This window comes from Numida meleagris, chromosome 1 (assembly GCF_002078875.1).
Source record: "Numida meleagris isolate 19003 breed g44 Domestic line chromosome 1, NumMel1.0, whole genome shotgun sequence".
NCBI lineage: Eukaryota > Metazoa > Chordata > Aves > Galliformes > Numididae > Numida > Numida meleagris.
Genome location: NC_034409.1, coordinates 63,741,334 through 63,762,839, shown reverse-complemented (window position 1 = coordinate 63,762,839; position 21,506 = coordinate 63,741,334). Strand labels below are relative to the sequence as shown.

Genomic DNA, 21,506 nt, shown 5'->3' with positions numbered 1-21,506 from the left:
TGAATGTATAGAAGTAATAGCTCCTTCTGCAAGATAGATAGTTTTTTCTTCAGTTCTCATCAAGTCGATATGCGTCATTTGTACCTGGGTTATTTGGATTATATTTGGATTATTTAGTTATTTGGATTATTAATTTGGATTTTATAATGCATTGAACCGGAATTCCTCAAAACACCAGGTGGGATGTCTCCACACTTCTAAAGGGGTCCACAAAGCATTAGAAAAAGAACATGTTGGTACTCAAGCGTAAGTGCATCTTCATTGGTGGATCCTAAGTGTAGCAAAACATACTCAACAGTGTGCTAGTAGAATTACTGAGCCACGGGAATAGGTACAGTACTTCTATGCTCATTGCTCATTGCAGTGGTCGTGTTCCTTAAAAAAATTAAAAGCTAGGATACAGAGTTGACCTAGTAAGGATGCTTACCAGTTTAAAACCAGGAAACAGCTACCTTTTTTTTTTTTTTTTCAACATGCTGCAGGAAGTAGAGAAAGAGGCTAGATAATATGTAGAGGTGAGACTATCCCTCAGAGAAGCTTCAGTCTTCAAATCCTGTTTTAAGGAAAATTTAAAAAAAAATTAAACTATTTCTTTCTCTCATAAGAAAGATGGAACTATCTTGCTTAAACGATTTGAACCTTTAACTGCCAGATCTATTTTAAAAGAGAAGTTTAAGATGATGCATATTTTACAATTTACCTGATCAGTGTGGATCAGAGAGCATTGCTATTACCACTATCAAACTTGCTTCAAGCCTTAATTTCCTGTTAGGAATATGTTGCTAAGTCCAACACAATCCATCATTTCCTAGTGAATACGTATGTATATACTTCAACTTCTCTGGAATGTCAACAGTCTTAAGTTTCATGAAGAAAGTCCCTGTGTATGGAATTACAAACAAGAAGTTTATTAAAATAGTCTAAAACCAAATTTACTTCGATATCATTATTAATAAATGTTATTGTTTAGAAATATAATTAGGGTTGTTTGTTTTCCTTATTTCTTAAATATAATGTTTCTTACCAACATGCTTCAGAATAAGATTAAAGGAGCAATATAAACTATATGCTTCAGAGATGCTGACTTGATGGAGGAGATCCAGGAAATGAGAGTTTGACACTGCACCTGGAAGAACATTTCTTTTAAAGAGCTGTCTGTCCTGCCAAAGGACTTGGTGGCATCCTGTAGAGTGAAAGCCAACTTCGTGATTGTGTTTGGCATGTTTGTGGGTTTCTGCCTCCAAATTGTGAAAAGCACTCCTTGCTATTGTGGTGGAAGTTAGGCTGAAAACCAGAGATGTGTGGGATTGTAGAGGTCTGGCCTTTCCCTCTCTGTGATGTTTTTTTGCTTACCTCAGTTAGGCTTTACTCTGCAGGAAACTGAGCAGCCAAAACTTGCCTAGTAAATGCTCTACCAGTATTCATAAGTGGGTCCTGAGAGTTTAGCAAGGTTGTTGGATTTTGTTAGTGAAAAGGTAATGCAAATATTTATTTCCACTTCAATTATTTGAAGTTTAACTGATGAATTTCAGAACTGAAGAAATTCTTGATTACTTTAGCATGTTTGCTGTGTTGTCCAGAACACAAAGACACATCTTCCTTTCTGTCCATATTTCGTATTTCGTGTATCATATCATGTATGGAATCCGTATTTCATGTTACAAGTCTTAGGAAGTTCTATCCATCTCTGTTTAAGAAAATCTAATGGAATGTTCATGATGAGTAAGTCCCAAAAAGTCTACAGGTGACTCAGGAAACATGGGCTCATGTCTTCCAAGCAAGATTATGTTTTACTGCTCAAACTAGAAACATTTCCAATTACAGAAGCATTCAAGTGCACACGTACTTGTTGTACCAGTGTCAGACCTATTATACAATCATGCAAAACTGAATGGTTTTTATCAGTATGGTTATGGGATTGACCACAATAATTGTCCTACATGATTAATCAGTGACAATTTCTCATGAAGGTCAGTAGCTCTGGCATTCTTTCCATAGCCCTTTGGTGTCATATTGCTGTAAATGTCCTGTATGCTACACATAAATAACAATAATGGCCAAGAGAAGACAAACCCGTATGCTGTCTAGCATTACAGAACTCCCTGCCTCATCTTTGCTTGTTTGAAGCCAGGAAATTCCATGAGTATTTCTTGATTCATACTGTTTCTGCAGGTCAGTGAGAGCCCTGTCTCTCAGATTTGGGCCTGCATTCCTTGATGCTGAAAACCAGATCCTCACCTGTATGCATTTTTCTTTTCTTTTTTTTTTAAGTTCTTCTGCCTTAGGCAGAGGAAGTAAGTATTTTCAAATTGGAGTTTCAATTCCAATTGTTACTGGAATTTAGTCATTTTATCTTTACGAGAAAAAAATAAATAGGTACCATTATTTCAGTTGCTTTACTTTATTTTCATAGTAGCTCCATTTAATCCTGAATCCAAAGCAGTTCAAAACATGAAAGGCAGCAAGACTGCTCTCAGACTTTTGTGGCCCTAATGTAAACATGACCAAGGAGCAGGCCATGAACATAGTGATGTTTGGTATTTAGCAGCTTTCTAAGCCTGGCTAAGCAAAACCAAAAAGAAAATTCTGCATGAGATCGGTGTGTCAGAGAGCAGAACAGCTGGACATAGCCAGGGCCAGACACTTTGTTCCTATCCAAAGAGATGGTAGTGGCAAGCAGCAGCGTCTTAGGAGGAGGGAGGCTGGGATGCCCCGTACACTTTGTACTGATGGGGGTAGCCTTCTGGGGAGCTTTTGTTCAGGATTACTCCATAATGTTGAAGCTCACCTTGTATGCAAAGTACAGAGCATTTTACCCACTTGGCTAGTCAGCTGTATGGATTTACTTTTTCACTGCAAATTGAAAATGTTAATAGTTTCTGTGATCATGAGATGTTGTGCGTGCATTTCTTCAAATGTTGTGGAGCTCTGGGGTTGAAAAACATTAGTCAAAGGATGAGAATAGAGATAAAATATCCAGAACATGCCTTTGTCATCTCTATGGGGGGAAAACTTCAGGTCCACATCCCTGTTGTCTTCCTACTCCATCTATGGAAAACTTGGGCACGCATGAAGATAGTTTTTATCTAGTCCATGTATCAAATTGCTTGTTCACCTGGATGTAAGGAGCAACACAGACGTAGAAATGTGATGGATCAATGGGAGTTTTCACTGAGAGAGTGGTGAGGTGCTGGCACAGGCTGCCCAGAGAAGTTATGGATGCCCCATCTCTGGTGGTGTTCAAGGCCAGGTTGCATGGGGCCCTGGGCAGCCTGATTTAGTGTCTGATTTGGTTGGCAACAGTGCCCTTGACAGGAGGTTGAAACGACATGATCTTTGAGGGCCCTGCCAACCCAAGCCATTTCATGATTCTATCATTGCATTTGTTGATTCTGATTTCAGCAGTCTGAGACTAAAGCATGTAAAGTTTACTGGCTTACTGATACCTCATGATTTGGTTAGAAACTAAGCTGAGTAAATCAGCAAAGCTGAGGTCTAACAGTCTGTTCAAAGAATTGTGTTCCCCAGAACAGCCCTAGGCTACTGAGCTATGCTGTGCCCTGTGTCAGCAGGATGTGCCTGTTGTGCTGGGCCACATGTTGTACTGCAGTTGTTTCGCTGAGAAGCTTCTCAAGCCATCAGTCAGGTTGTTGCTGATGTTATCAGGAAGATAAACTGTTGCAGCCTTGGCAGCTCAGTCCTTTGCAGAAAAAATATTTCTATGTGACCTCCGATAAAGCAAATTGTCAGGTATTTGCTAATGTTTTTTATGCATGACTTCAGTAATGGGCAACTACTGTGCTTGCTCTATGTCTGGAACCAAGTGGGCAAGGAGAAGATGAATGAAGACAAATCCAGGAGCTCTCTCACCTTCAGGGAGTTAGTTATGTGCCCCTTGCTTTGTGCTCCCACTCAGGGAGGAGGGGAGAGAGCAATAGTACTTTAGCTAGGATGAGGCCCTCTCTCTTTAGATGCTCAACCTGTCTGCCAGGTAACAGCATCAGATAATGCATTTTAATAGACCTAATGGGATACATCTAAATTAAGTTTTATGTCATGAAATAAATTTTAAGAGTTGAAGGATTTTGAGAAAGTTGAGGAATCAGCTGAAGGATTTTTTCCCTGTAACAGTCCTGAAATTCATTTCACAAATTTCAAAAACAGTTTCTACTTCCTTAGTGAGGGGATATTTGGGAAGCTAGTCTTTAAGCTTGGAAGGTCATGTCACAGGCAAACACAGCAGTGATAGGGATCTAGTTTCATACTGTTCTGGCCTTATTCAAAGTCATGAGTGCTTTGTAAAGTTATGCTCTACTATATGTGCATCCTGGCCTTGTTAATAACTTCATTTGTGTTTTCAAAGAAATCTATTTGCCACTAGCTCTGCAGAAGTATTTTTTCAACCTAAATGTGAAATTGAGCCTTGTCCTCACAATGCTGTTTTCGGGCAACACTGATACATTAATAGGATTCAGTTCTTGTTACTGTGATCTGAGTTTTAGTACTACATCTTTGATCAGCAAATGCTTGATGGCACATAGTGTGATGCAAGATACTAAGATTAGTAAGCCAAATCCTTACTTAGTCCTTGGCTGTGCAAACCCATGTGCATGCATGAACTTTGTGGTGACATAGATCGAAAAGCCCTAGGATTTTTGTGCTTTAATTTCTAAATATGATTGTCATGACTTTTAAGTTCTTGGGTGGAATCCTAGCAAACTTAGTGGACTTTAATTCTGTATTTAGGCTGTATTTCATCCCATGAATATCCAGTGCTAATGGAGACTTGCATGAGAAGTAATGGTACCCAGCAGTGTTAAAAATCAAGCTGGATTAACAGTTCGTAGGCTCTTTTCTGGTCTACATTTAGGAACAGTGTAAATGCTTCTGTTTTCCAAATGTCATGTAACCAGATTCTTTGTGCACTTTTAGTTTCGGAGCTGCAAGATATGTTTAACTTGTTCAAACATCTATCTTAATAGAATGTTGTCAGTAGAACTTCATCCTTTGTCAAAATCACAGATTAACAGAACAGCTCTTTGTTTTTCTTTCTTTGTAGGCTAACAGTGGCAGTTCAGAACTGCAAGAAATTATGAGAAGACGGCAAGAAAAAATCAGTGCAGCTGCATCAGATTCAGGTGTGGAGTCTTTCGATGAAGGCAGCAGCCACTAAAAGTCTTTCCTCTTTTCTTTAGTTCCACTGACCATAGCATTATACAGTCCAGCTTTGCTTTAGTGAAGGGGAATGTCTTATTACTGTGTAAAAATGCATAACTAGCCATCATAAAGAAAACTTACAGTAGTATCCACAGAAGTACTTGCTGCTGGCTTCTCATCATTAAAAATGAAAATGAGAAATCCAATGTAAGTTCCTGACAGGTGAAACTATTGGCACTTAAGTCACTTATACCCAAAGATGAGCCTTGGCTTTATGTAGTTAACAGCTCAGTGACAGGTTAACTGGAATTTAGTTTTGGTTTTGATCCATCCTAGGAAAGTTGAGCCAGTAATAAAAAGTATTTGAACCCTCCAGTAATAATTCAGTTCCGAATTCCATTGCCAGCTGTAGTTTGCAACTATGCCTTTCTTACAGTACATTCAGCTGCAGGATGTTTAGTTGAAGCCAGCAATCAACGAGGTAATGTTTAGGGTATGAACAGCAGCCCAGCATAGACTGAATCTTTCTTGCATCACTCCCCAGGTATTTTATTACTAATGACGCTGTTTATACCAAAATAATACTCTGTGCTTTGATTTTATCAATACTTCACTCGTGATGAACAATAATATTGCACAAGAAGAAATTAGTAGAAAATAGTAACACACCTCAGCTGAAAGGGGGGATCAGATCTGCTGTAGGTAGCCATGAAACAATTCTCATTATTTTTTTTTAATATACTTGCATTTTTTGTTTGTAACTTAACCTGTCGGAGGAACAGTGTATAATCGAGACTTTGCGTGTTGATCCCAGACGTCAGTTTTTCCATATGTAAAAAGCTGTTGTTCCTTTATGAATGTAATCTTTTGGAAAATTGGATTCCTGGAAGCAAAAGGGAGAGAAAAGGAAGCATCCCTTCCAGCAAATATTATTTTTGAAGATGCGATGATTTTTGTCACAAAAATGTTCTGTTACTTCACATGGTCTTGTGATTTTATATATAATATATGTATTATATATAATATATAATATCACATAATTTAGACAAATTTAATCATCTAGGTTGATTAAGTTTCATAGTGCCTTTTTCACATGAATCAGCTTAAAGCCTGCAATAAACAGTATTTCTTGTCTGTTAAATCGTTGTATCTTTGTGGCTACAAAGATGGTATTGAAATAAGAAAGTGTTCTTGATTTTTGCCATTAGTTTGCTTTTCCTCTGCGTTCAAGGAAAAAAAAAAAAAGGATCCTATCATTTTTTCATAAAAGGAATTAAAATCTTAATAAAGGTGTTTAGTGCCATTTATTGTAAATGTCCTTACAAATACTATTTCTGTGTTTTGTTATGCGTCAGTGTATATATTTACTCTGGTTAAAAGTACGTATGGCACCAGTCATTTAAATGTGGTCTTACTTAGAAATGGTTCTGAAAGTGAAGTGTCCCAAACTGAAGACTCCAAATGCCATAGCAACTGCCAAGAAGAGGATTTTTGTCTTACCACTGAAAGAAATGACGATTCCCAATCACATGCTCCCTGCTGGAGACATTTGAACCAGAACACGTACATGATGACTGCATCCATTCAATCTATACACACAGCTTTATGGGAGAAAGTTGACTGTCTCACTGCCTAACTTGTCATTGAAAGTCAGGTCTGGTCCTCCCAAGATTTATGCTACTCTCTAAGCCACGTTTTAAATTTTCTTTCCTGTGACCTCTCTTGTACGTATCCATACCTACCCACCCTGATGTGTTTGCTGTACAGCAGTTCCCTTCACTGGGAGATGAATGACTCACAATATGAAGGAAAGTCTGAAGCCGTTCTTACATAGATACTTCTAAGTACAGGAGTAGGAAACTTAAAAAGATCTTTGAAACCCAGACAAAAAAATTAAAGACGCTGTTTTCACGTGGAAAGTACATCTGATACCATAAAAACCACAGTGATGGCTCCTTGCACCTCTCTTGCCCTGTTAGGTACAAAAATATGAAGCCAATTTTCATTTTCACTTCAACTTTTCATTCTTGTGTTGAACATACGGCTTTGCTTTTGCTCAAAAGAAGCCACCAGTTAATAGACTCCTTAGAATTCGTGGAGTTTGGTACACAGAAGTCTTAGAAGCCCCATATGCCTTCTCTGAAAGAAAAGAGGTGGCTTCACAGCTGGTTTTGTAGATGGTTGTTGTTGGTTTTAATCTGAATGTGCTCAGTATTCTCAGAGATCTTTGGAGATGCTTGGGAGGGTAACAGGAAAACCCTTCAACGTAAAGAGAATAACCAGTATGTTTTGTTTTGTTTTGTTTCCCTTGATTTTGTTTTTCTGCATTTTTTAAAATTATTATTATTTTTAAATTAACTGTTAATGATTTACCAACCCAGTAAACATTGAAGCTGTATTTTACACTTCAATGTTGCTGAATTAGGCTGTATGACTCCTATGTAACAACTTGTGAAATTTCAGTGACGTAAAGGCAGATATCTCCCTTTTTCCTGGAATTTCCTTGATGGCTTAAGGCACTCCAGGGAGCTTCACACCTCCACTGTGCAGTTTTTGAGTTTGCAGTCTGATGGCAGTTACAAGAAATCAAAAGGAGATTTGATATAGGGTGAAGCAAATGAAAATTGAAAATAATAACAAAGAAAATAATATATTTTTTTTCAAAATTCTCAGTGTCTTAAATGAAAATGAAATGGCCAAATGCAGCATTTCATTCCAAATGTCTTTTCTATGCTTTCAGCATTGTGTTGTGATTCTTGTTTTTAACAATAAGATTTTAGAAAGATACACTGTGTGAAAAGTGTATACCGGGTTGGAGAAATTTTGGCATCTTGTGCTCACCCAGCAGTTATGCTTTCTAGGCACACACCACATAACATCAGCAAGTCACTTCTGCCCACATCTTTAGTCAGCTTGTTTCCTTGGGACAGCGTGAGCTTACATTTAATTTGCAATTAACACATCTAACCGATACTGACACATGGATGAGGTTACTTATAGTCCATCAATTTAAATGTCAAACAGTGCTTTGCTCAGACAAATTGTGATTCGTGAGCAAGATTTTTCTGCACACTTTTATTGTTCCAAATCATTGTATTATAGAAAAGTTAGTGTTATTTGGGGCCTGGAAAATAAGTGTACCCTTCCACAGTATTATTTTTGCAGAAATGTTTTATGTGAAAGTACATATCCAAAATGACATGATACTCTGAAATGTGGTGAGCACCCTACGACCTTAAGTGTATAGTGTTTGTGAAACTCTGAAAGTGCCCCTAGCAGTGCTTTTCTGGACAGCAACATCAGTACTTTGCCAATTAAACCAAGGTAATGACGATTAGTATGCTATAGGTTAAGCATTTCATACAATCATAGAATTATTTGAGTCAGAAGAGACCCTTAAAGGCCATCTGGTCCAAATCCCCTGCAATGAACACAGACACCTACAGGTAGATCAGGTTGCTCAGAGCCCTGTCCAGCCTGACCGGGAGTGTCTCCAGGGATGGAGCATCCACCACCTCTCTGGGCAACCTGTTCCAGAGCTTAGCTGCACTTATAGTAAAAAATGTATTTTGAGTTTTCAGTTTTTTAGGACACACAGATAAGCAGCACACAGCTTGAATACCAGACCCTTATTCCAGCAGGTATCTCCACTTGTTTTCCTCAGCTGTGTCTCATGAATACGGGAAACATGTTTATGAATGGAAACCCATGCTTTTGGCCAACCCACCATTTCATAAAAGCACATTGTTCTAGGATGTTTCTCCTCAATTGTGATGTCTGTGCAGTGTTAAAACACAAAGGAGGCAGTCCTACATGAGGAATGAGTTGGTCCCATCAAGAGTAGTTGAGAGAACATCCACGTGCTCAGTCTGCCCCCTTTGCACTCGCACAGTGGAATTACGTACGTGGAGTGCAAACATGAGGGACTTTGCAAGAATGCATTGGGTTCAGTGTTTAAATATTTTGAAACTTGTTGAATTTCGTACTGTTGCTATGTTTAGTTTTAGCTAGTAAGTGCCTTTTATAATCTTTTGGCCCTTCAGTATCTTTCTTCAGTCTCCCTGTAGTTACATGCTTCAGTTGCCTTTCACTACTTCCCCAGCATCCAGACTTAAACCCAAACAAAATTTGTGCTTTTATTTCATGATGAAATTTTTAGATTAAAATAAGAGAAGATGAAAGAAAATGGGGAGACAGCCTAAATACTTCCCATCCACCACTGCTAGTTGGCACAGTGAAAGCACAACCAATCCCCAATCTCATCCATTTCAACACCACTAATGTGGTTACCCTGTCAGCAGAAGTGGCTGGAAGCAACAGTCTTTGCCTGCCTGAAGGGAGCAAGTGTTTTCATGTATGCCCTTAAAAAAGTTAGAAGCTGGGGAGTGGTGGTGAGACTGTTTGGTCAGTAAGTCAAGTGAGGAGGATGGGAAGGACTATTTTTGGTGCATTAGAGAATTATGTTAACTGACAAGGGACAACTTTGCCCTTTCAGGCACAGGAAAAAAAAATAGCCTTTAAAATGAAATAAAGCACAAAAGCTCAAGTAATGCTTTCCAACTTGTGTTAGTCTGTGTGATGATGGAGAGGTACAGTGCCAAAGCTTTGAGTCCACCAGGAGCCAATGTACAGCGCGTGACAGGAGCGATGCACATTTGCCACTGACAACTTCATTTTACTAAGGTGTCCTTAGGTTTTCTTGTTCCTCCCATGGTGACATGCAGGGTGCAGGGAAAACAAGCGGAAAACCTTCCCTGGTTTGGGCCATGCAATATGCAGAACTACTTTTACATTTTACTTTGAGTCACTATCTGCTGTGAGTGCAGCAGCTATTGATACAGAGCATATATGGTATCAGCAGGGCTGTACGAATAAACCCATAATTCAAAAAAATCCTTATTAAAAAAAAAACAACCTGAAACTTCTGGCAACTTTACTGTCCTGCAGTGTCTTGAGAGTTCTGTTTCAACAGAGATTCAAAACCTCATCAACATGCTTCCTGAGTCCAAAACATGCTTCTTTTGGCCTGGCCTTCAGTGAACATGACAAGGTAAAGCTGGCTGTAGAGAATGTCGATTCATGCTGAAGGCTCTGCGTGCTTCTTTTGAGCCACACTGTCTCCCAGATGCTCCTATTGCTTTAGAGGTGTCATTGAAGAAGGCCAGGAGGGGTAGTACTGCCATCTCAACACTTGCATTTAGGCAGGTTTGCATAATATATGGGTTAGGAAAGCATATTTTGTCTGAAGAAAGGGGTTTTTGTTTGTTTGTTCTTAATAGTAATTGACTTTGTGAAGTAGCAATCAAAGGAAAAATATACACCTGCTAACATGTAAGTGGCATACTTTTTTGACAAGCATTCAGAATTCAGGCTATTCAGGCAGAATAGTTTGCAGCAGTCTGATGCTGGCACCTTTGCAGCAACCTTGTACTTTGTTATGGTCAGCCAAGATTCAGTTACAGCCAGCTCACACTGTGGTGGTTTGTGTGCACATCAGTGTTTTAAAAATAACCTGGTTACTCTGGGCTATGATACAGAATAAATGTAGAATCAGTGGGCAAGGCACAGAGGGCAGTAGATGTGAAAGCAAGAACATTAGTACCCTTGTGGATTTGTTGTTTTTTTTTCCCTGCTAGAAGTTCTCTAGAGGGGTGTGAACATGTTTTCTAAGCAAACTTGTGATGACACTGTGAAATATAAACCAACAAAAAGGCAAGGTCTGGACAGCCAAGTGCTCTTTTATCATTCTGGCTTCTGTTCAAATTAGGCCAGCAAATCATGGCCCTAGATGGCAGTTAGATGTTAGATGGCAGGCCCTCTGGCTGAACTGCACTTGCAAAGGAACAGAAACAATGATATTATTGAAGCCTTTCTTGTTAGCAGCCTTCCCCCTGAAGATGGCTCCCTGCCCATTTGTGTCCATTTCCAGGCTTCCTGTTAGAGACAGGGCAGCTCTGCTTTAGGACTGGACCTAGTAGAAACTGTCAAAGTGGTTTTAGATGCATGGAAGGAGAAGTGTGTACTTCTTCACCTCCCACTGAAAAATCAGAGGTAGAGTCTTGTTTCTTTGAGTACTCTTCAAAAGGACCTGGTTTTTTTAAGGGTTATATTATCTATGCAGCTTTGCATAGTGCATATGGGAGAGTTTGAAGGAAGTTTTCCACTATAACCATTACTGAGATTGAGTAGATATTAAAGGAATATACCCCTATTTATCAGCTGAAGGAATAGCTCTTTAAAAAATAAATAAACCTGATGTCACCTGAAGGAGGATATCAGGCTCCTGCAAGTGTCTGAGCTACCAACTCTGGTACACTGGCTGTGAGGTGAATACAAAGTATGTGTGGGTGCACTTGCTGTTTTGCTGACAGTGACTTCTTCACAGGTAAGCAATCCAGTGTGTTTACTTTCAGTTCAAGTTCGTTTTGTTTACATTGAGTTACCATTGCTGCTAACTTCCAATGAGGTGACAAAAAGCAACAGGCTACAAAATGCCATCAAACATCCATTCTGACAGCATCCATGTCACAATACACAATGATGTACTGGAATTATACAAAGACAAAAAAATATATATATAGCTAATTATTCTGACTAGAACTGAAACTGACAGCAAAAAGGAAAAGAGCCCATCACCTTGACCCGACGTCCCTGCAGGAATCCATCCCGATGCTTTGGCAGCCTTGTAGCAATAAAGCAATAACCATATCCCTTCACATGCCAAAAAAAACGTTTTGTAACACCGTGAATTCCTGGCTCGGAAAAATAGTTACATCCATTAAAGCACATGTTTTTTTTCCCCAACCTGAATCAGCTTCACATTTTTACACAGGTTTAATACTTATTAAAAATAATAAACAAATGAGGGGTATAGGCACCATAGATTGCTCGGACAGTTAGATGCTATAGAAGTGGAGTCAAAGCTATCTCAGCTGCGCTTGGATTAGATTGATCTGAAAAAAATAACCTGCCCAGTGGCGTTACTGAAAAGGCTGGAGAAAAGAGCAATCTCTCTGCTTTATTCCTAGCAGCACTGTCACAAACCACAACGACCCCATTCCTCAACTGCCTGCTTCAGCTTCGGGTTCCATGGTCTGCACTTCTGAAGGTCAGTCCGTTCCTTGGGTCTTGCATTTCCCCAGGCCCCATGCAGAGAATGTCAGGGCTGCAGGAAACAGTTCAATCCAGGTACCCAGCACCCCTGTCCCCCCCTCTTTCACAATCTCCAGATTTCTTCATGTATGTTCATGCCTCGCTATTCACTAATGAGGTATTATTAGATACTAACAATGCCTGCTCTCCTATGGACGTTAGCACAGACCAGTGACACATGAAGAAAGGTTTTCATTCAACCCTTAAAAAAATATTGCACTTACTTACTTACTTTAACCTTAAGCCCAACCTGCACAGAAACAAAATAACTGAAAGTACCAAACAAGAAAACCCAATGCTCTGGAGCACTCTATTTTATGCACATCTTGTAGTGTCTTTTCCTTCATGTTGTTCAGTTGAATTTGGTCCAGTATTTAAAAAAATGTTCAGAAATTAAAACAGTTCAAAAGACACCGCAGGCTTGTTAAGGCTTTTTTCTCCCCAGTGCTTCTGAAAGTTAAAGTTTCTGTTTCTCATTGTCTGCCTACCGCAAGGCAGCGGTCTCTCATGGTGGTTCAAGCCACCAAAAGAAAAAAAATCGGAAGCGAGGGAAGATGGGTGTGCTTCATGGTCTCACCTGGAACAGCACAACATGGAGAGGTCACATTAGAACTAGGTAAGGAAATAGAGATCTTGGCATATAGTTCTGCCAGACGTCCATACAGAGGCCTAGCTGTACAGCTAGGATCTGGGACGCTGTTTACACAGTGAATTCCCGACAGGTGGGGAAGTGAGGCACATGCAAAGTCATGGGTGTGTTTTATGAGCAGGGGAATGACATGCACAGACACTGATCATAGAATCATAGAATTAGCTAGGTTGGAAAAGACCTACAAGATCATCCAGTCCAACCATCCACCTACCACCAATAACCCCACTAAACAATGTCCCTCAACATCTAAACGCTTCTTGAACACCACCAGGGATTGTGACTCCACCACCTCCCTGGGCAGCCTATTCCAGCGCCTGACCACTCTTTCAGAAGAGTAGAATTTCCTAACATCCAGCCTGAATCTCCCCTGGAGCAACTTGAGGCCATTCCCTCTCATCCTGTCACTAGTCATAAGAGAGAAGAGACCGACCCCCAGTCACTACAACCTCCCTTCAGGTAGTTATAGAGAGTGATAAGGTCTCCCTTGAACCTCCTCCAGACTGAACAATCCCAGCTCCCTCAGCCGCTCCTCATAAGGCCTGTGCTCCAGACCCCTCATCAGCTTCATCGCCCTCCTCTGAACACGTTCCAGGGCCTCAATGTCTTTCTTGCAGCGAGGGGCCCAAAACTGGACACAGTACTCGAGGTGCGGCCTCACCAGGGCTGAGTACAGAGGGACAATGACTTCCCTACTCCTACTGGCAACACTGTTCTTGATACAAGCCAGGATGCCATTGGCCTTCTTGGCCACCTGGGCACACTGCTGGCTCATGCTCAGCCAAGCATCAACCAATACCCCCAGTTCCATTTCCTCCACACAACCTTCCAGCCACTCTGCCCCAAGCCTGTAGCGTTGCCTGGGGTTATTGCGGCCAAAGTGCAGGACCCAGCACTTGGTCTTGTTGAACCTCATCCCACTGGCTTCAGCCCAGAGATCCAGCCTGTCCACATCTCTCTGTAGGGCCTCTCTACCCCCAGGCAGATCGACACTTCCTGCCAGCTTGGTGTTGTCTGCAAACTTACTGAGGGTGCTCTCAATGCCCTCATCCAGGTCATCAATAAAGATATTGAAGAGGACAGGCCCCAGCACCGACCCCTGGGGAGCACCACTCGTGATACAGATGTCTGTGCCACACCGCAGAATGCCAGTGGAGATGGCTGGTGCCTGTCATGGCTCTCCATGAGGTAGCTGAGAAGCCACTGTCAGCAGCCTGCAGCTTCCTCCTTCACCCAAAAGCAAATGTTAAGGTTATGGCTGGCTTATTACTGCCACCTAATGAACTAAAGCTCACTAGCTGAGGCAGAGCCATGCATCCTCACAGCTTGAGCCCAAAGCGTAAGGAAATGTGCTTGCTTCATTGACAGAAAACCCCAAAGCACTGCTTGGTGTGCTGCTGGGGACTGGGCCACTCTGTTGCCTGCACTGAGGCAGTCCCTGGGGCCTGGTGGAAAAGCACAGTGGTGGCTCCTGCTCATGGCACTGCCTGGCTGAGAGATCTCCTGTTCCCTGGCTCCCAGCGTTCCCTGCTGGAGTTCCTATCTCACTCCTTAGGAAGCCCTGTTGACATGCCAGCAGTGCTGGCGGCCCAACCCAAACCCTCTGCTGGCCTTGGTAACCTGCAGCTGGGAGTGATGTGAGGATGGTATATATCCTCCCTCTGCCTGAACCCTTCACTCATTGCAGGGTGTAGTAGGACAAGTGGAGCGAGAGCTTCAGTTAGATCCTTAGGATTTCAGGATTCTCTTATTCTTTGAACATGTGAGCCAACAAACCTTTACACTGCCATGGGAAGTGCAGTGAACTATTTAATGCAAGAGTCTGAGGGGATTTTGCTTGCACTCTCCATTGAAAATCCCCTCAGAGGAGGGAGAGGCCTAGGAAGAAAGCCACAAGCAAAGCTCAGTCAGTGTGAGAAGCACACAGGCATGATGTGATGCTGGTCACTACCACGCAGCGGGGATGCTGAGCTCTGAGCATCACACAAGGCTTCCCTGACTTACCGCCTGGGACTCCAAACTAGGACTTGCTGACATTCTCGTATATGACGTCGCTTATGCAGAACTGCTGCTTCTTCTTTTGCCACATCAATTGCACACATTGGTGAATAAAAATGTATTGTTCCTGGAAGAAAGAATCAAAGGAATTTGCATTTTTGCAACTCACAAAGTCTGATGAGAATGCAAACAGTGAAACTGTTCAAGAGTTCATAGCAGATGTCTGCACAGCTTCCCTATTTCGTCCTCCCTATCCCCTCACAATGTACAGTGAGTTGTCTGCTCCCCAAATAATAGGCTTTTACTGCTGCACACAGCAGCTTTAGAAGCACAAAAACTCACTTAAGCTTCCCCCACCATCATAAAGTGAGAGATGCTGCAAGATAAATTAACACTGTGTTGTAGTGTTGGCTGTGAGGGTATCACCTGATTGGAGGTTGAAGTGATGGGTGACTTGAGCAGAGTTTTACCAATAACTGATTACCCACTAGTTGTGATGGTAGCAAATTTAAGCTCTGAACAAGGTATATTGTAAGTTAAGTCACAACCCTGCTGTGGGAGAAGTGCTGCAGCTGTATTTATGACATAGCTTTCTAGGACTCGTATTTATGTAGGTTGTTCTGAAAGTAATGCCTCCTATTTATTTCCACAGAAAGTACAACAGACATAAACAGTACAATAATACTATTTGATAGAGCAAATTCACTGTTTTTCAGCATAGTCACCACCATTAGCTATGCATTTTCAACAGCAATGAACACAAGCTTGAATGCCACACTCAAAAATCTACACCAGTGGAGGACCCACTGTCACTGTCATCACCACTGAAACACACCACCCACCACCTCGCGGCGCTCACATCCACTGTTTGGTCTCCATAAATGTTCAGCAACCACTGACGGATGTCAGTGGGTGCCATTTTTTCCACATAGAGTCATTCAATGACACACCCTTGCTTCATACGCACTTCCATGTCAGATGCCATTCTGCCAGACTGCCCCTCTGCTACTATCTGTCACATGGCAACAAAATGTAATGGAACACTGGTGGGCCTCTACTTTTATACCACCAACATCTGCCCCTGATGAAGTGGGCTAACAGAACAGGAGGCAGTGCCTTCAGAGCTGCAGTTGTACCTGTAGAAACAATAGCTGCTATCATTCATAATTCCCTTTTTGTGTGGTTGCAGTGTGAATTACCAGATTCCAGGAGGAGGTTGTGCAAGCACAAGCCAGCCGTATGGCTGGTGATCATGGTGTATGAGTGATGTACTGGAGAGGGGCACGGCTGAGCCCCATGCTTCTCACTAAGCAACAGCACTGCTGCGTGTGCAAGATAGCTTTCCCATTTCAATCTGAAATGAAGCTCCACACTGCCATGGTCCCTGACACAGCCAATGGTGGCAGTTTTGCAAGACTAAGATTTTTGTAGGTCTTGTGGTCCTGGCCAGTACAAGGAGGGCAGCCGACTACAGGGACCTGTGGAGTACAGCAATCCAGCAAATCCAGTCTTTTAGTGTTACAGGAGTAACCTTCATACTAGATGTTCTCAGGTCTTCAGCCTGAAAGTTCTATATGGCCTTCTGGAAGTGCATCAACCTCACGTTGCCTGAAAATATAATTAATTCCCAGAAAAACACCAAATGCACATAAGTGCAACAAATTGCATTCGTGCCACACATGCAACTGAAAAGTTTTGATAAGCTTTGTGTTCCCTAACGCTTGACTTCTTTACCAATATAATGCTGAAACCGTGGTTTGCTCACAGAGCAGTTAATTATTTGGGGATTTATCACCCCCTGTGCATACAACTCTGAAAGCAAATCATCATACGGAGAAACACTGTATTGCGGTTTGAAATATAGAAGTTACCACTTGAGTTTATTCCAAGCAGAGAGAAGGCAAACCCCAACAAATCCTCCAGTAATCCTTATGTGCACAATGCATGGGGAACCAGTGGCTCTTGAGCAAAAATGACTCTCCAAAGACAGAGGCAGTTTCAAACTTCAAAATCTGAGTGTGGATTTCATCCCCCGCCCACAGTGGTCTGCTGATCCCAGCAGGTATTAGGATGAGCTTGAAGTGTGTTTCAGGCCACATAAAAGCCAGGATTTCTTCACACCCTTTGGTTTGAAGTGACTAGTTTGAATTCAGAGTGTTCTCCATTCTAACCTCTTTTTTAGGCTTGTGCTTTTTTTTTTTTTTTTAAACTGCTCCATGAGACAGAGCCAAGGTTCCAGCACGGAAATGTGAGCTCAGGTCAGCCCAGGTGTGTGGTTTCAGGTTTTCTAAGGAGAGCCATTCCAGTGGCCCTGCACCTGGGTGCCAGTGCCACCTGCTGACATCTGCACAAGGCTCAGCAGGACTGGGTATCAGCCCCAGGCAGGCAGTGAGTTTGTACGATAGAAAAAATAATAATCATGTCACCTCAGGAGTGTTAATGCAGCTGCAGCTGAAGTAAAGTACCAGGATTTGTTTTCTGGTGTTTATATGAGGCCTTTTAGGGAATTGCGCTGAATATTGGTGGTTTATGGGAATGATCCAGAATGGTCTGAGACTGACTTTAAATTCCTAGACAGTAGCTGGCATCCCTGTTGCTTTTCCTTCTCCTCTCCCACCCCTGCTAAGTGTTTTTTTGCTCTGGGATAAGGAATCCTTGGCAACAGATTATCTGCCAGAGCCAGGCTGCTAACAGTGATGGTGGTCCTTCCAGCTCTGTGAAGGTTGCCAGCTTGTACTGTGTCTAACCAGTGAAGAGTAAAACAAGCGTGAAATCTTTCCATCATTAGTAGAGGAACTGGGAACATTTCAGATGCATAAAGCCATCTGTTTTGGAAAAAGAGTTTGTGTATCTTTTTCCACACAGATATTCTGATACGACTGTTATGAAATTTCTCCCTCCAGCAGAAAAAGAGGTACCTAGTAGATATAAATACAGGGAGTGGGACAGGGTGGTCTCTGGCAAATCTCTCATGGTTCCCTTGTCCTTTTTGCTTTGCGCATTTGTATTGCCATCATGTAACTTAGTTCGTGTGCTTGACCAGATGATACACTCCTGAAAACGTTTGAGTGGCTGTCCAATGATGACCTCACTTCATGAGTCATTGATTCCTTCAGCAAGTCCAATTATTTTCAAAATGGTTTGAAATATTTAAATGCTAATCTCTTCTAATGCATTTTTACAATTTGTTTTTCAGAAAGTGAGAATAGCCCATCCCCCCCCTCTGGAAGACATCAGTGAGATTGAAGACATTTTATCAGACTCTCACCTATGCAGCAGATGAACAGTATGACAATATTTCAATAAAGATGAAAACTTAATTATCTCGATTCACAGCTACTTAGACAGGTGTTCAAAGGGAACAACAATCATTGGACATGAGCTTGCTACAGAGGAGCATGAGAGAGATCCCATTATACATTCACCCCGAAGTTAACTGACACAGCATCCTACCTCTGTCTGCACCATGGACATTCTGTAGGACCTCATGTCAGATACCAGGCCCAATATATCTACGAACTCATGGTCACGGATGTGCTGTAAGAGCCGGTCCAGGGCTATGAATGTTCCTGTTCGTCCCACTCCGGCACTGCAACAAATAGACACGTATCTTTTTTAGGTTTTCCAGGCATGGGCATGGAATAAAATCAGAGGTATTGCAAAAAGTAGATGTCCTGCAGTTTAGATAATGCATGCCTTACTGCTTTTACAGATGCTCTTGTTTTGCATCCAGCAGAACACTAGCTAACATTTCTGGAAACTTGAAAAGATACTGCTCTAAAAGACTGTTTTGTGGGAGTTAGTGATCAAAAGTGTGCTGCAAGAGACACAGTGCTGACCAACACATCAGCAACAGGCTAGACCATGCTGGAGGGTGCTGACACACTGCGCAGCAACATAGCTGCTGTCTGAAGTGGGTGATGCAGGGCTGGCAGGTACAGACCTTGTCCAGCCTCAGCATTCATTTGGACCATGTCACAGGGGCGTACATGCACTCATCCACTGCAATCTGGCAATTTATGTCCCTCTGAAGACCTATGAGAGCAGCTCTCACACCAGAAGCCACAGAGAGGTCTCAAGTCAGTGGGAAGCGTTGTGTCAGGAGCAATATGGTATGATGTCACCTCTGTCATAGCAGCTGCTCCCAGTAGGGCCAGGGGAGTAAGCAAGTTCATCAAAGGCCAGATGACACAAAAGAGATAAATGTGCCACTGATTAGCAAGCTTCCTCCCAAAAATAATCCTCCCAACTAAGTCACCAGGTGCCTCCTTCAGCTCCCCACTGCCTTGGCTGTGAAATGTTTACCTGCAGTGTATGATCATGGGGCCTTTACTCTTTACTGACTTCTGCCTGACCATCTGCACAAACTGCAGGATGCTTTCGGCAGCGTTGGCGGTGGGGACACCATGGTCTGGCCAGGCGGTGTAGTTAAAATGCATCACGTCTTGCACCTCATCAGCCTAGTGGGAAAAGCAGAACAGCAGTGTGTTCACAGGGGTTTTAGCAGTGCAGTCACGTTCAGTCAGACTGAGGTTTTGTTGTTTCTTTTTTTCCTGATCCATGTACCGCCTAAGAAAGTAAAGTCATGAAGTCAGCCAAAAAGGTGTCAGTGTGTTTAGATGATATTCGATTTTAAAATGGGGAAAATTGAGCTCATTCCATGAATATAAAAAATGGCACAAACTCTTGTTGCTGGGTTTGGGATTTGGTTTTGATGTTTGCTTGATTGTTTTCTCATGGTTGTTAGATTTTTTTTTTTTTTGCTTATAAATCAAGAACTGTTGAACTTTTCAAGTTTAGGCTTTCTTCCTCTTTCTATTCCATTTCCTCTCCTTTTCTCCTTTTGCTGTGGATAAAGAACAACGCTGTTGGCAAACAATTAATACTGAATTCACAAGAATTTTTTTTCCTGAAGTTTAAATAAAAAAGGGAAGGAAAAACATCACCTCCCAACATTGTCATTGCCAGGCAACAAAGGAAAGATTTTAGAAAAATATCCATTATTTTCAAAAGCATTTCTAAAACTTTCAGTAGCTTTAGGTGAAATAAAATCCTCAGTACAACTGATTTTTTCTTTGAGACATAAAGGAACTGAAAACATGGGGAGGGCTATCTATGTGTTTGAGAGGATCTTATTAAAAAAAACCAACAACATGGAAATCAAGGCCTTTAGTTTTGTATTCTAAATCAGGCTAAATATCTCTATTCCAGAAACTCTTCTCCAGTCACAGACAACAGCGGGTGCTTAGAGAAAGAATATTAAAAAGGAGACCAGTCCAAAAGCTCTTTAAGTAGCTGTCCAAGTTTCGGTAGAGGACAGTGCCTGATCAGCAAACTGAACTCTGACTGTTATTTTCAGTAGATACCAACAGCCCAACCTCTGATTTGATCCCATCACGTCTTATGCCAGTTCCTTGCTGTATTTTCACATGCTTTATTGAAGCAGCCGCAAGAGAAGCTTGGCTGTTTGTAATGAGCTGCAAGTCTCTTCCATTTCCTCTACTTTAATAAGTGAAAGCAGAGAAATGCTCTATTTCAGCAGCAGTAGGGAGTGGAGAACCATCTGTGCGGACACATTTTACTCAAGATCCTGTCTGAGATATGCACTAAACGTACGGTACAAATATTGAACAATTACCCTTTCGAAAAATATTTTGAAAATATATGTGTGTATTTTCAAGTTTTGAATGGCTTAAGCAATAAGATTATGCCTGACAGAAAAAAAAGAAGCAAGTAGATTTGTCAGTTTTCAGTAATTATCTGCACCACAGGAACGTCTCTAATCCGAAGTACTACTGTTGCTTCAGTCTTACGTGTTGCTGACAAGTTCACAAAGATGGCAATCCTAGGGGAAAGTCATGTGATTTAGACACTTACTTGTGTGGAGTGAAGGCAAGGCCATAATCATTTTCCGAGGTGCTTTTCAGTGAATACCAAAAATGGACAAATGTTAAAGAAAAGCCTGGACAAAAATTGCTCCCACTCTGCTAGTAGGGCTATGCAACATGTTTCACTCACATAGCTAATTCGGAAATTCCTATAAACCCAATCTGTGTGTTCCTCCTCAGACAGCATCTCCACAGTAATGTCCCCATATGCAATAGGATCTTCTGTAAAAGGCCAGTAATGATCACATTTCACCTAAAAGGGAAACATATAAATACATCTACATCTATATGCATATTTTAAAAAAAGCACAATCAAAAGCATACTGAACTGCAATTTTATAAATGCCTACAGCACTGTTTGCTTGATGTTTCAATAAGAGGTAATATATCCTGTAATTACTTTCGACTTCATCATTCCTGTTTGTATAACTACAGGCATGGTTATGCATTAGTTTTCTGAAGGGCAGCATTAGCATAGCAAAGCATGAAAATACGCATTTTTGTAGATTGCTACTTTCCTAATGGAAGAGGACTAAGAGGAAAAAAATGTGGGGAAAAAGAATATACTAAAAAAATGTATCTTTCACATGATTCTATTATAATGTTAAGTTAAATGTAAAGCCTAATACACTTATTTTATTTTTATGTAAACTTAAAAGCAT

General features: G+C 41.4%; 2 protein-coding genes across 7 annotated transcripts in view; one reads left to right on the top strand and one right to left on the bottom strand.

Annotated features, from left to right (window-relative positions):
• Window positions 1–6,427, top strand: part of EPS8 (epidermal growth factor receptor pathway substrate 8) — a 134,021-nt gene extending 127,594 nt beyond the window's left edge. For all 6 annotated transcript variants that reach the window (XM_021390714.1, XM_021390703.1, XM_021390694.1 and 3 more), the window contains one exon: window positions 5,060–6,427. In XM_021390714.1, coding sequence (XP_021246389.1) covers window positions 5,060–5,173 — 114 coding nt within the window. In that variant the 3' untranslated portion in view covers window positions 5,174–6,427. The remainder of the gene's footprint in view (window positions 1–5,059) is intronic.
• The window catches only part of PTPRO (protein tyrosine phosphatase, receptor type O), a 64,104-nt gene continuing 54,143 nt past the window's right edge, over window positions 11,546–21,506 (bottom strand). Inside the window, exons 23-27 of the mRNA XM_021390675.1 lie at window positions 20,975–21,097; window positions 19,262–19,416; window positions 18,410–18,545; window positions 14,963–15,083; window positions 11,546–12,886 (exon numbers count right to left, since the gene is read on the bottom strand). Of these exons, the coding sequence (XP_021246350.1) occupies window positions 14,979–15,083; window positions 18,410–18,545; window positions 19,262–19,416; window positions 20,975–21,097 (519 nt within the window). The 3' untranslated portion in view covers window positions 11,546–12,886; window positions 14,963–14,978. The remainder of the gene's footprint in view (window positions 12,887–14,962; window positions 15,084–18,409; window positions 18,546–19,261; window positions 19,417–20,974; window positions 21,098–21,506) is intronic.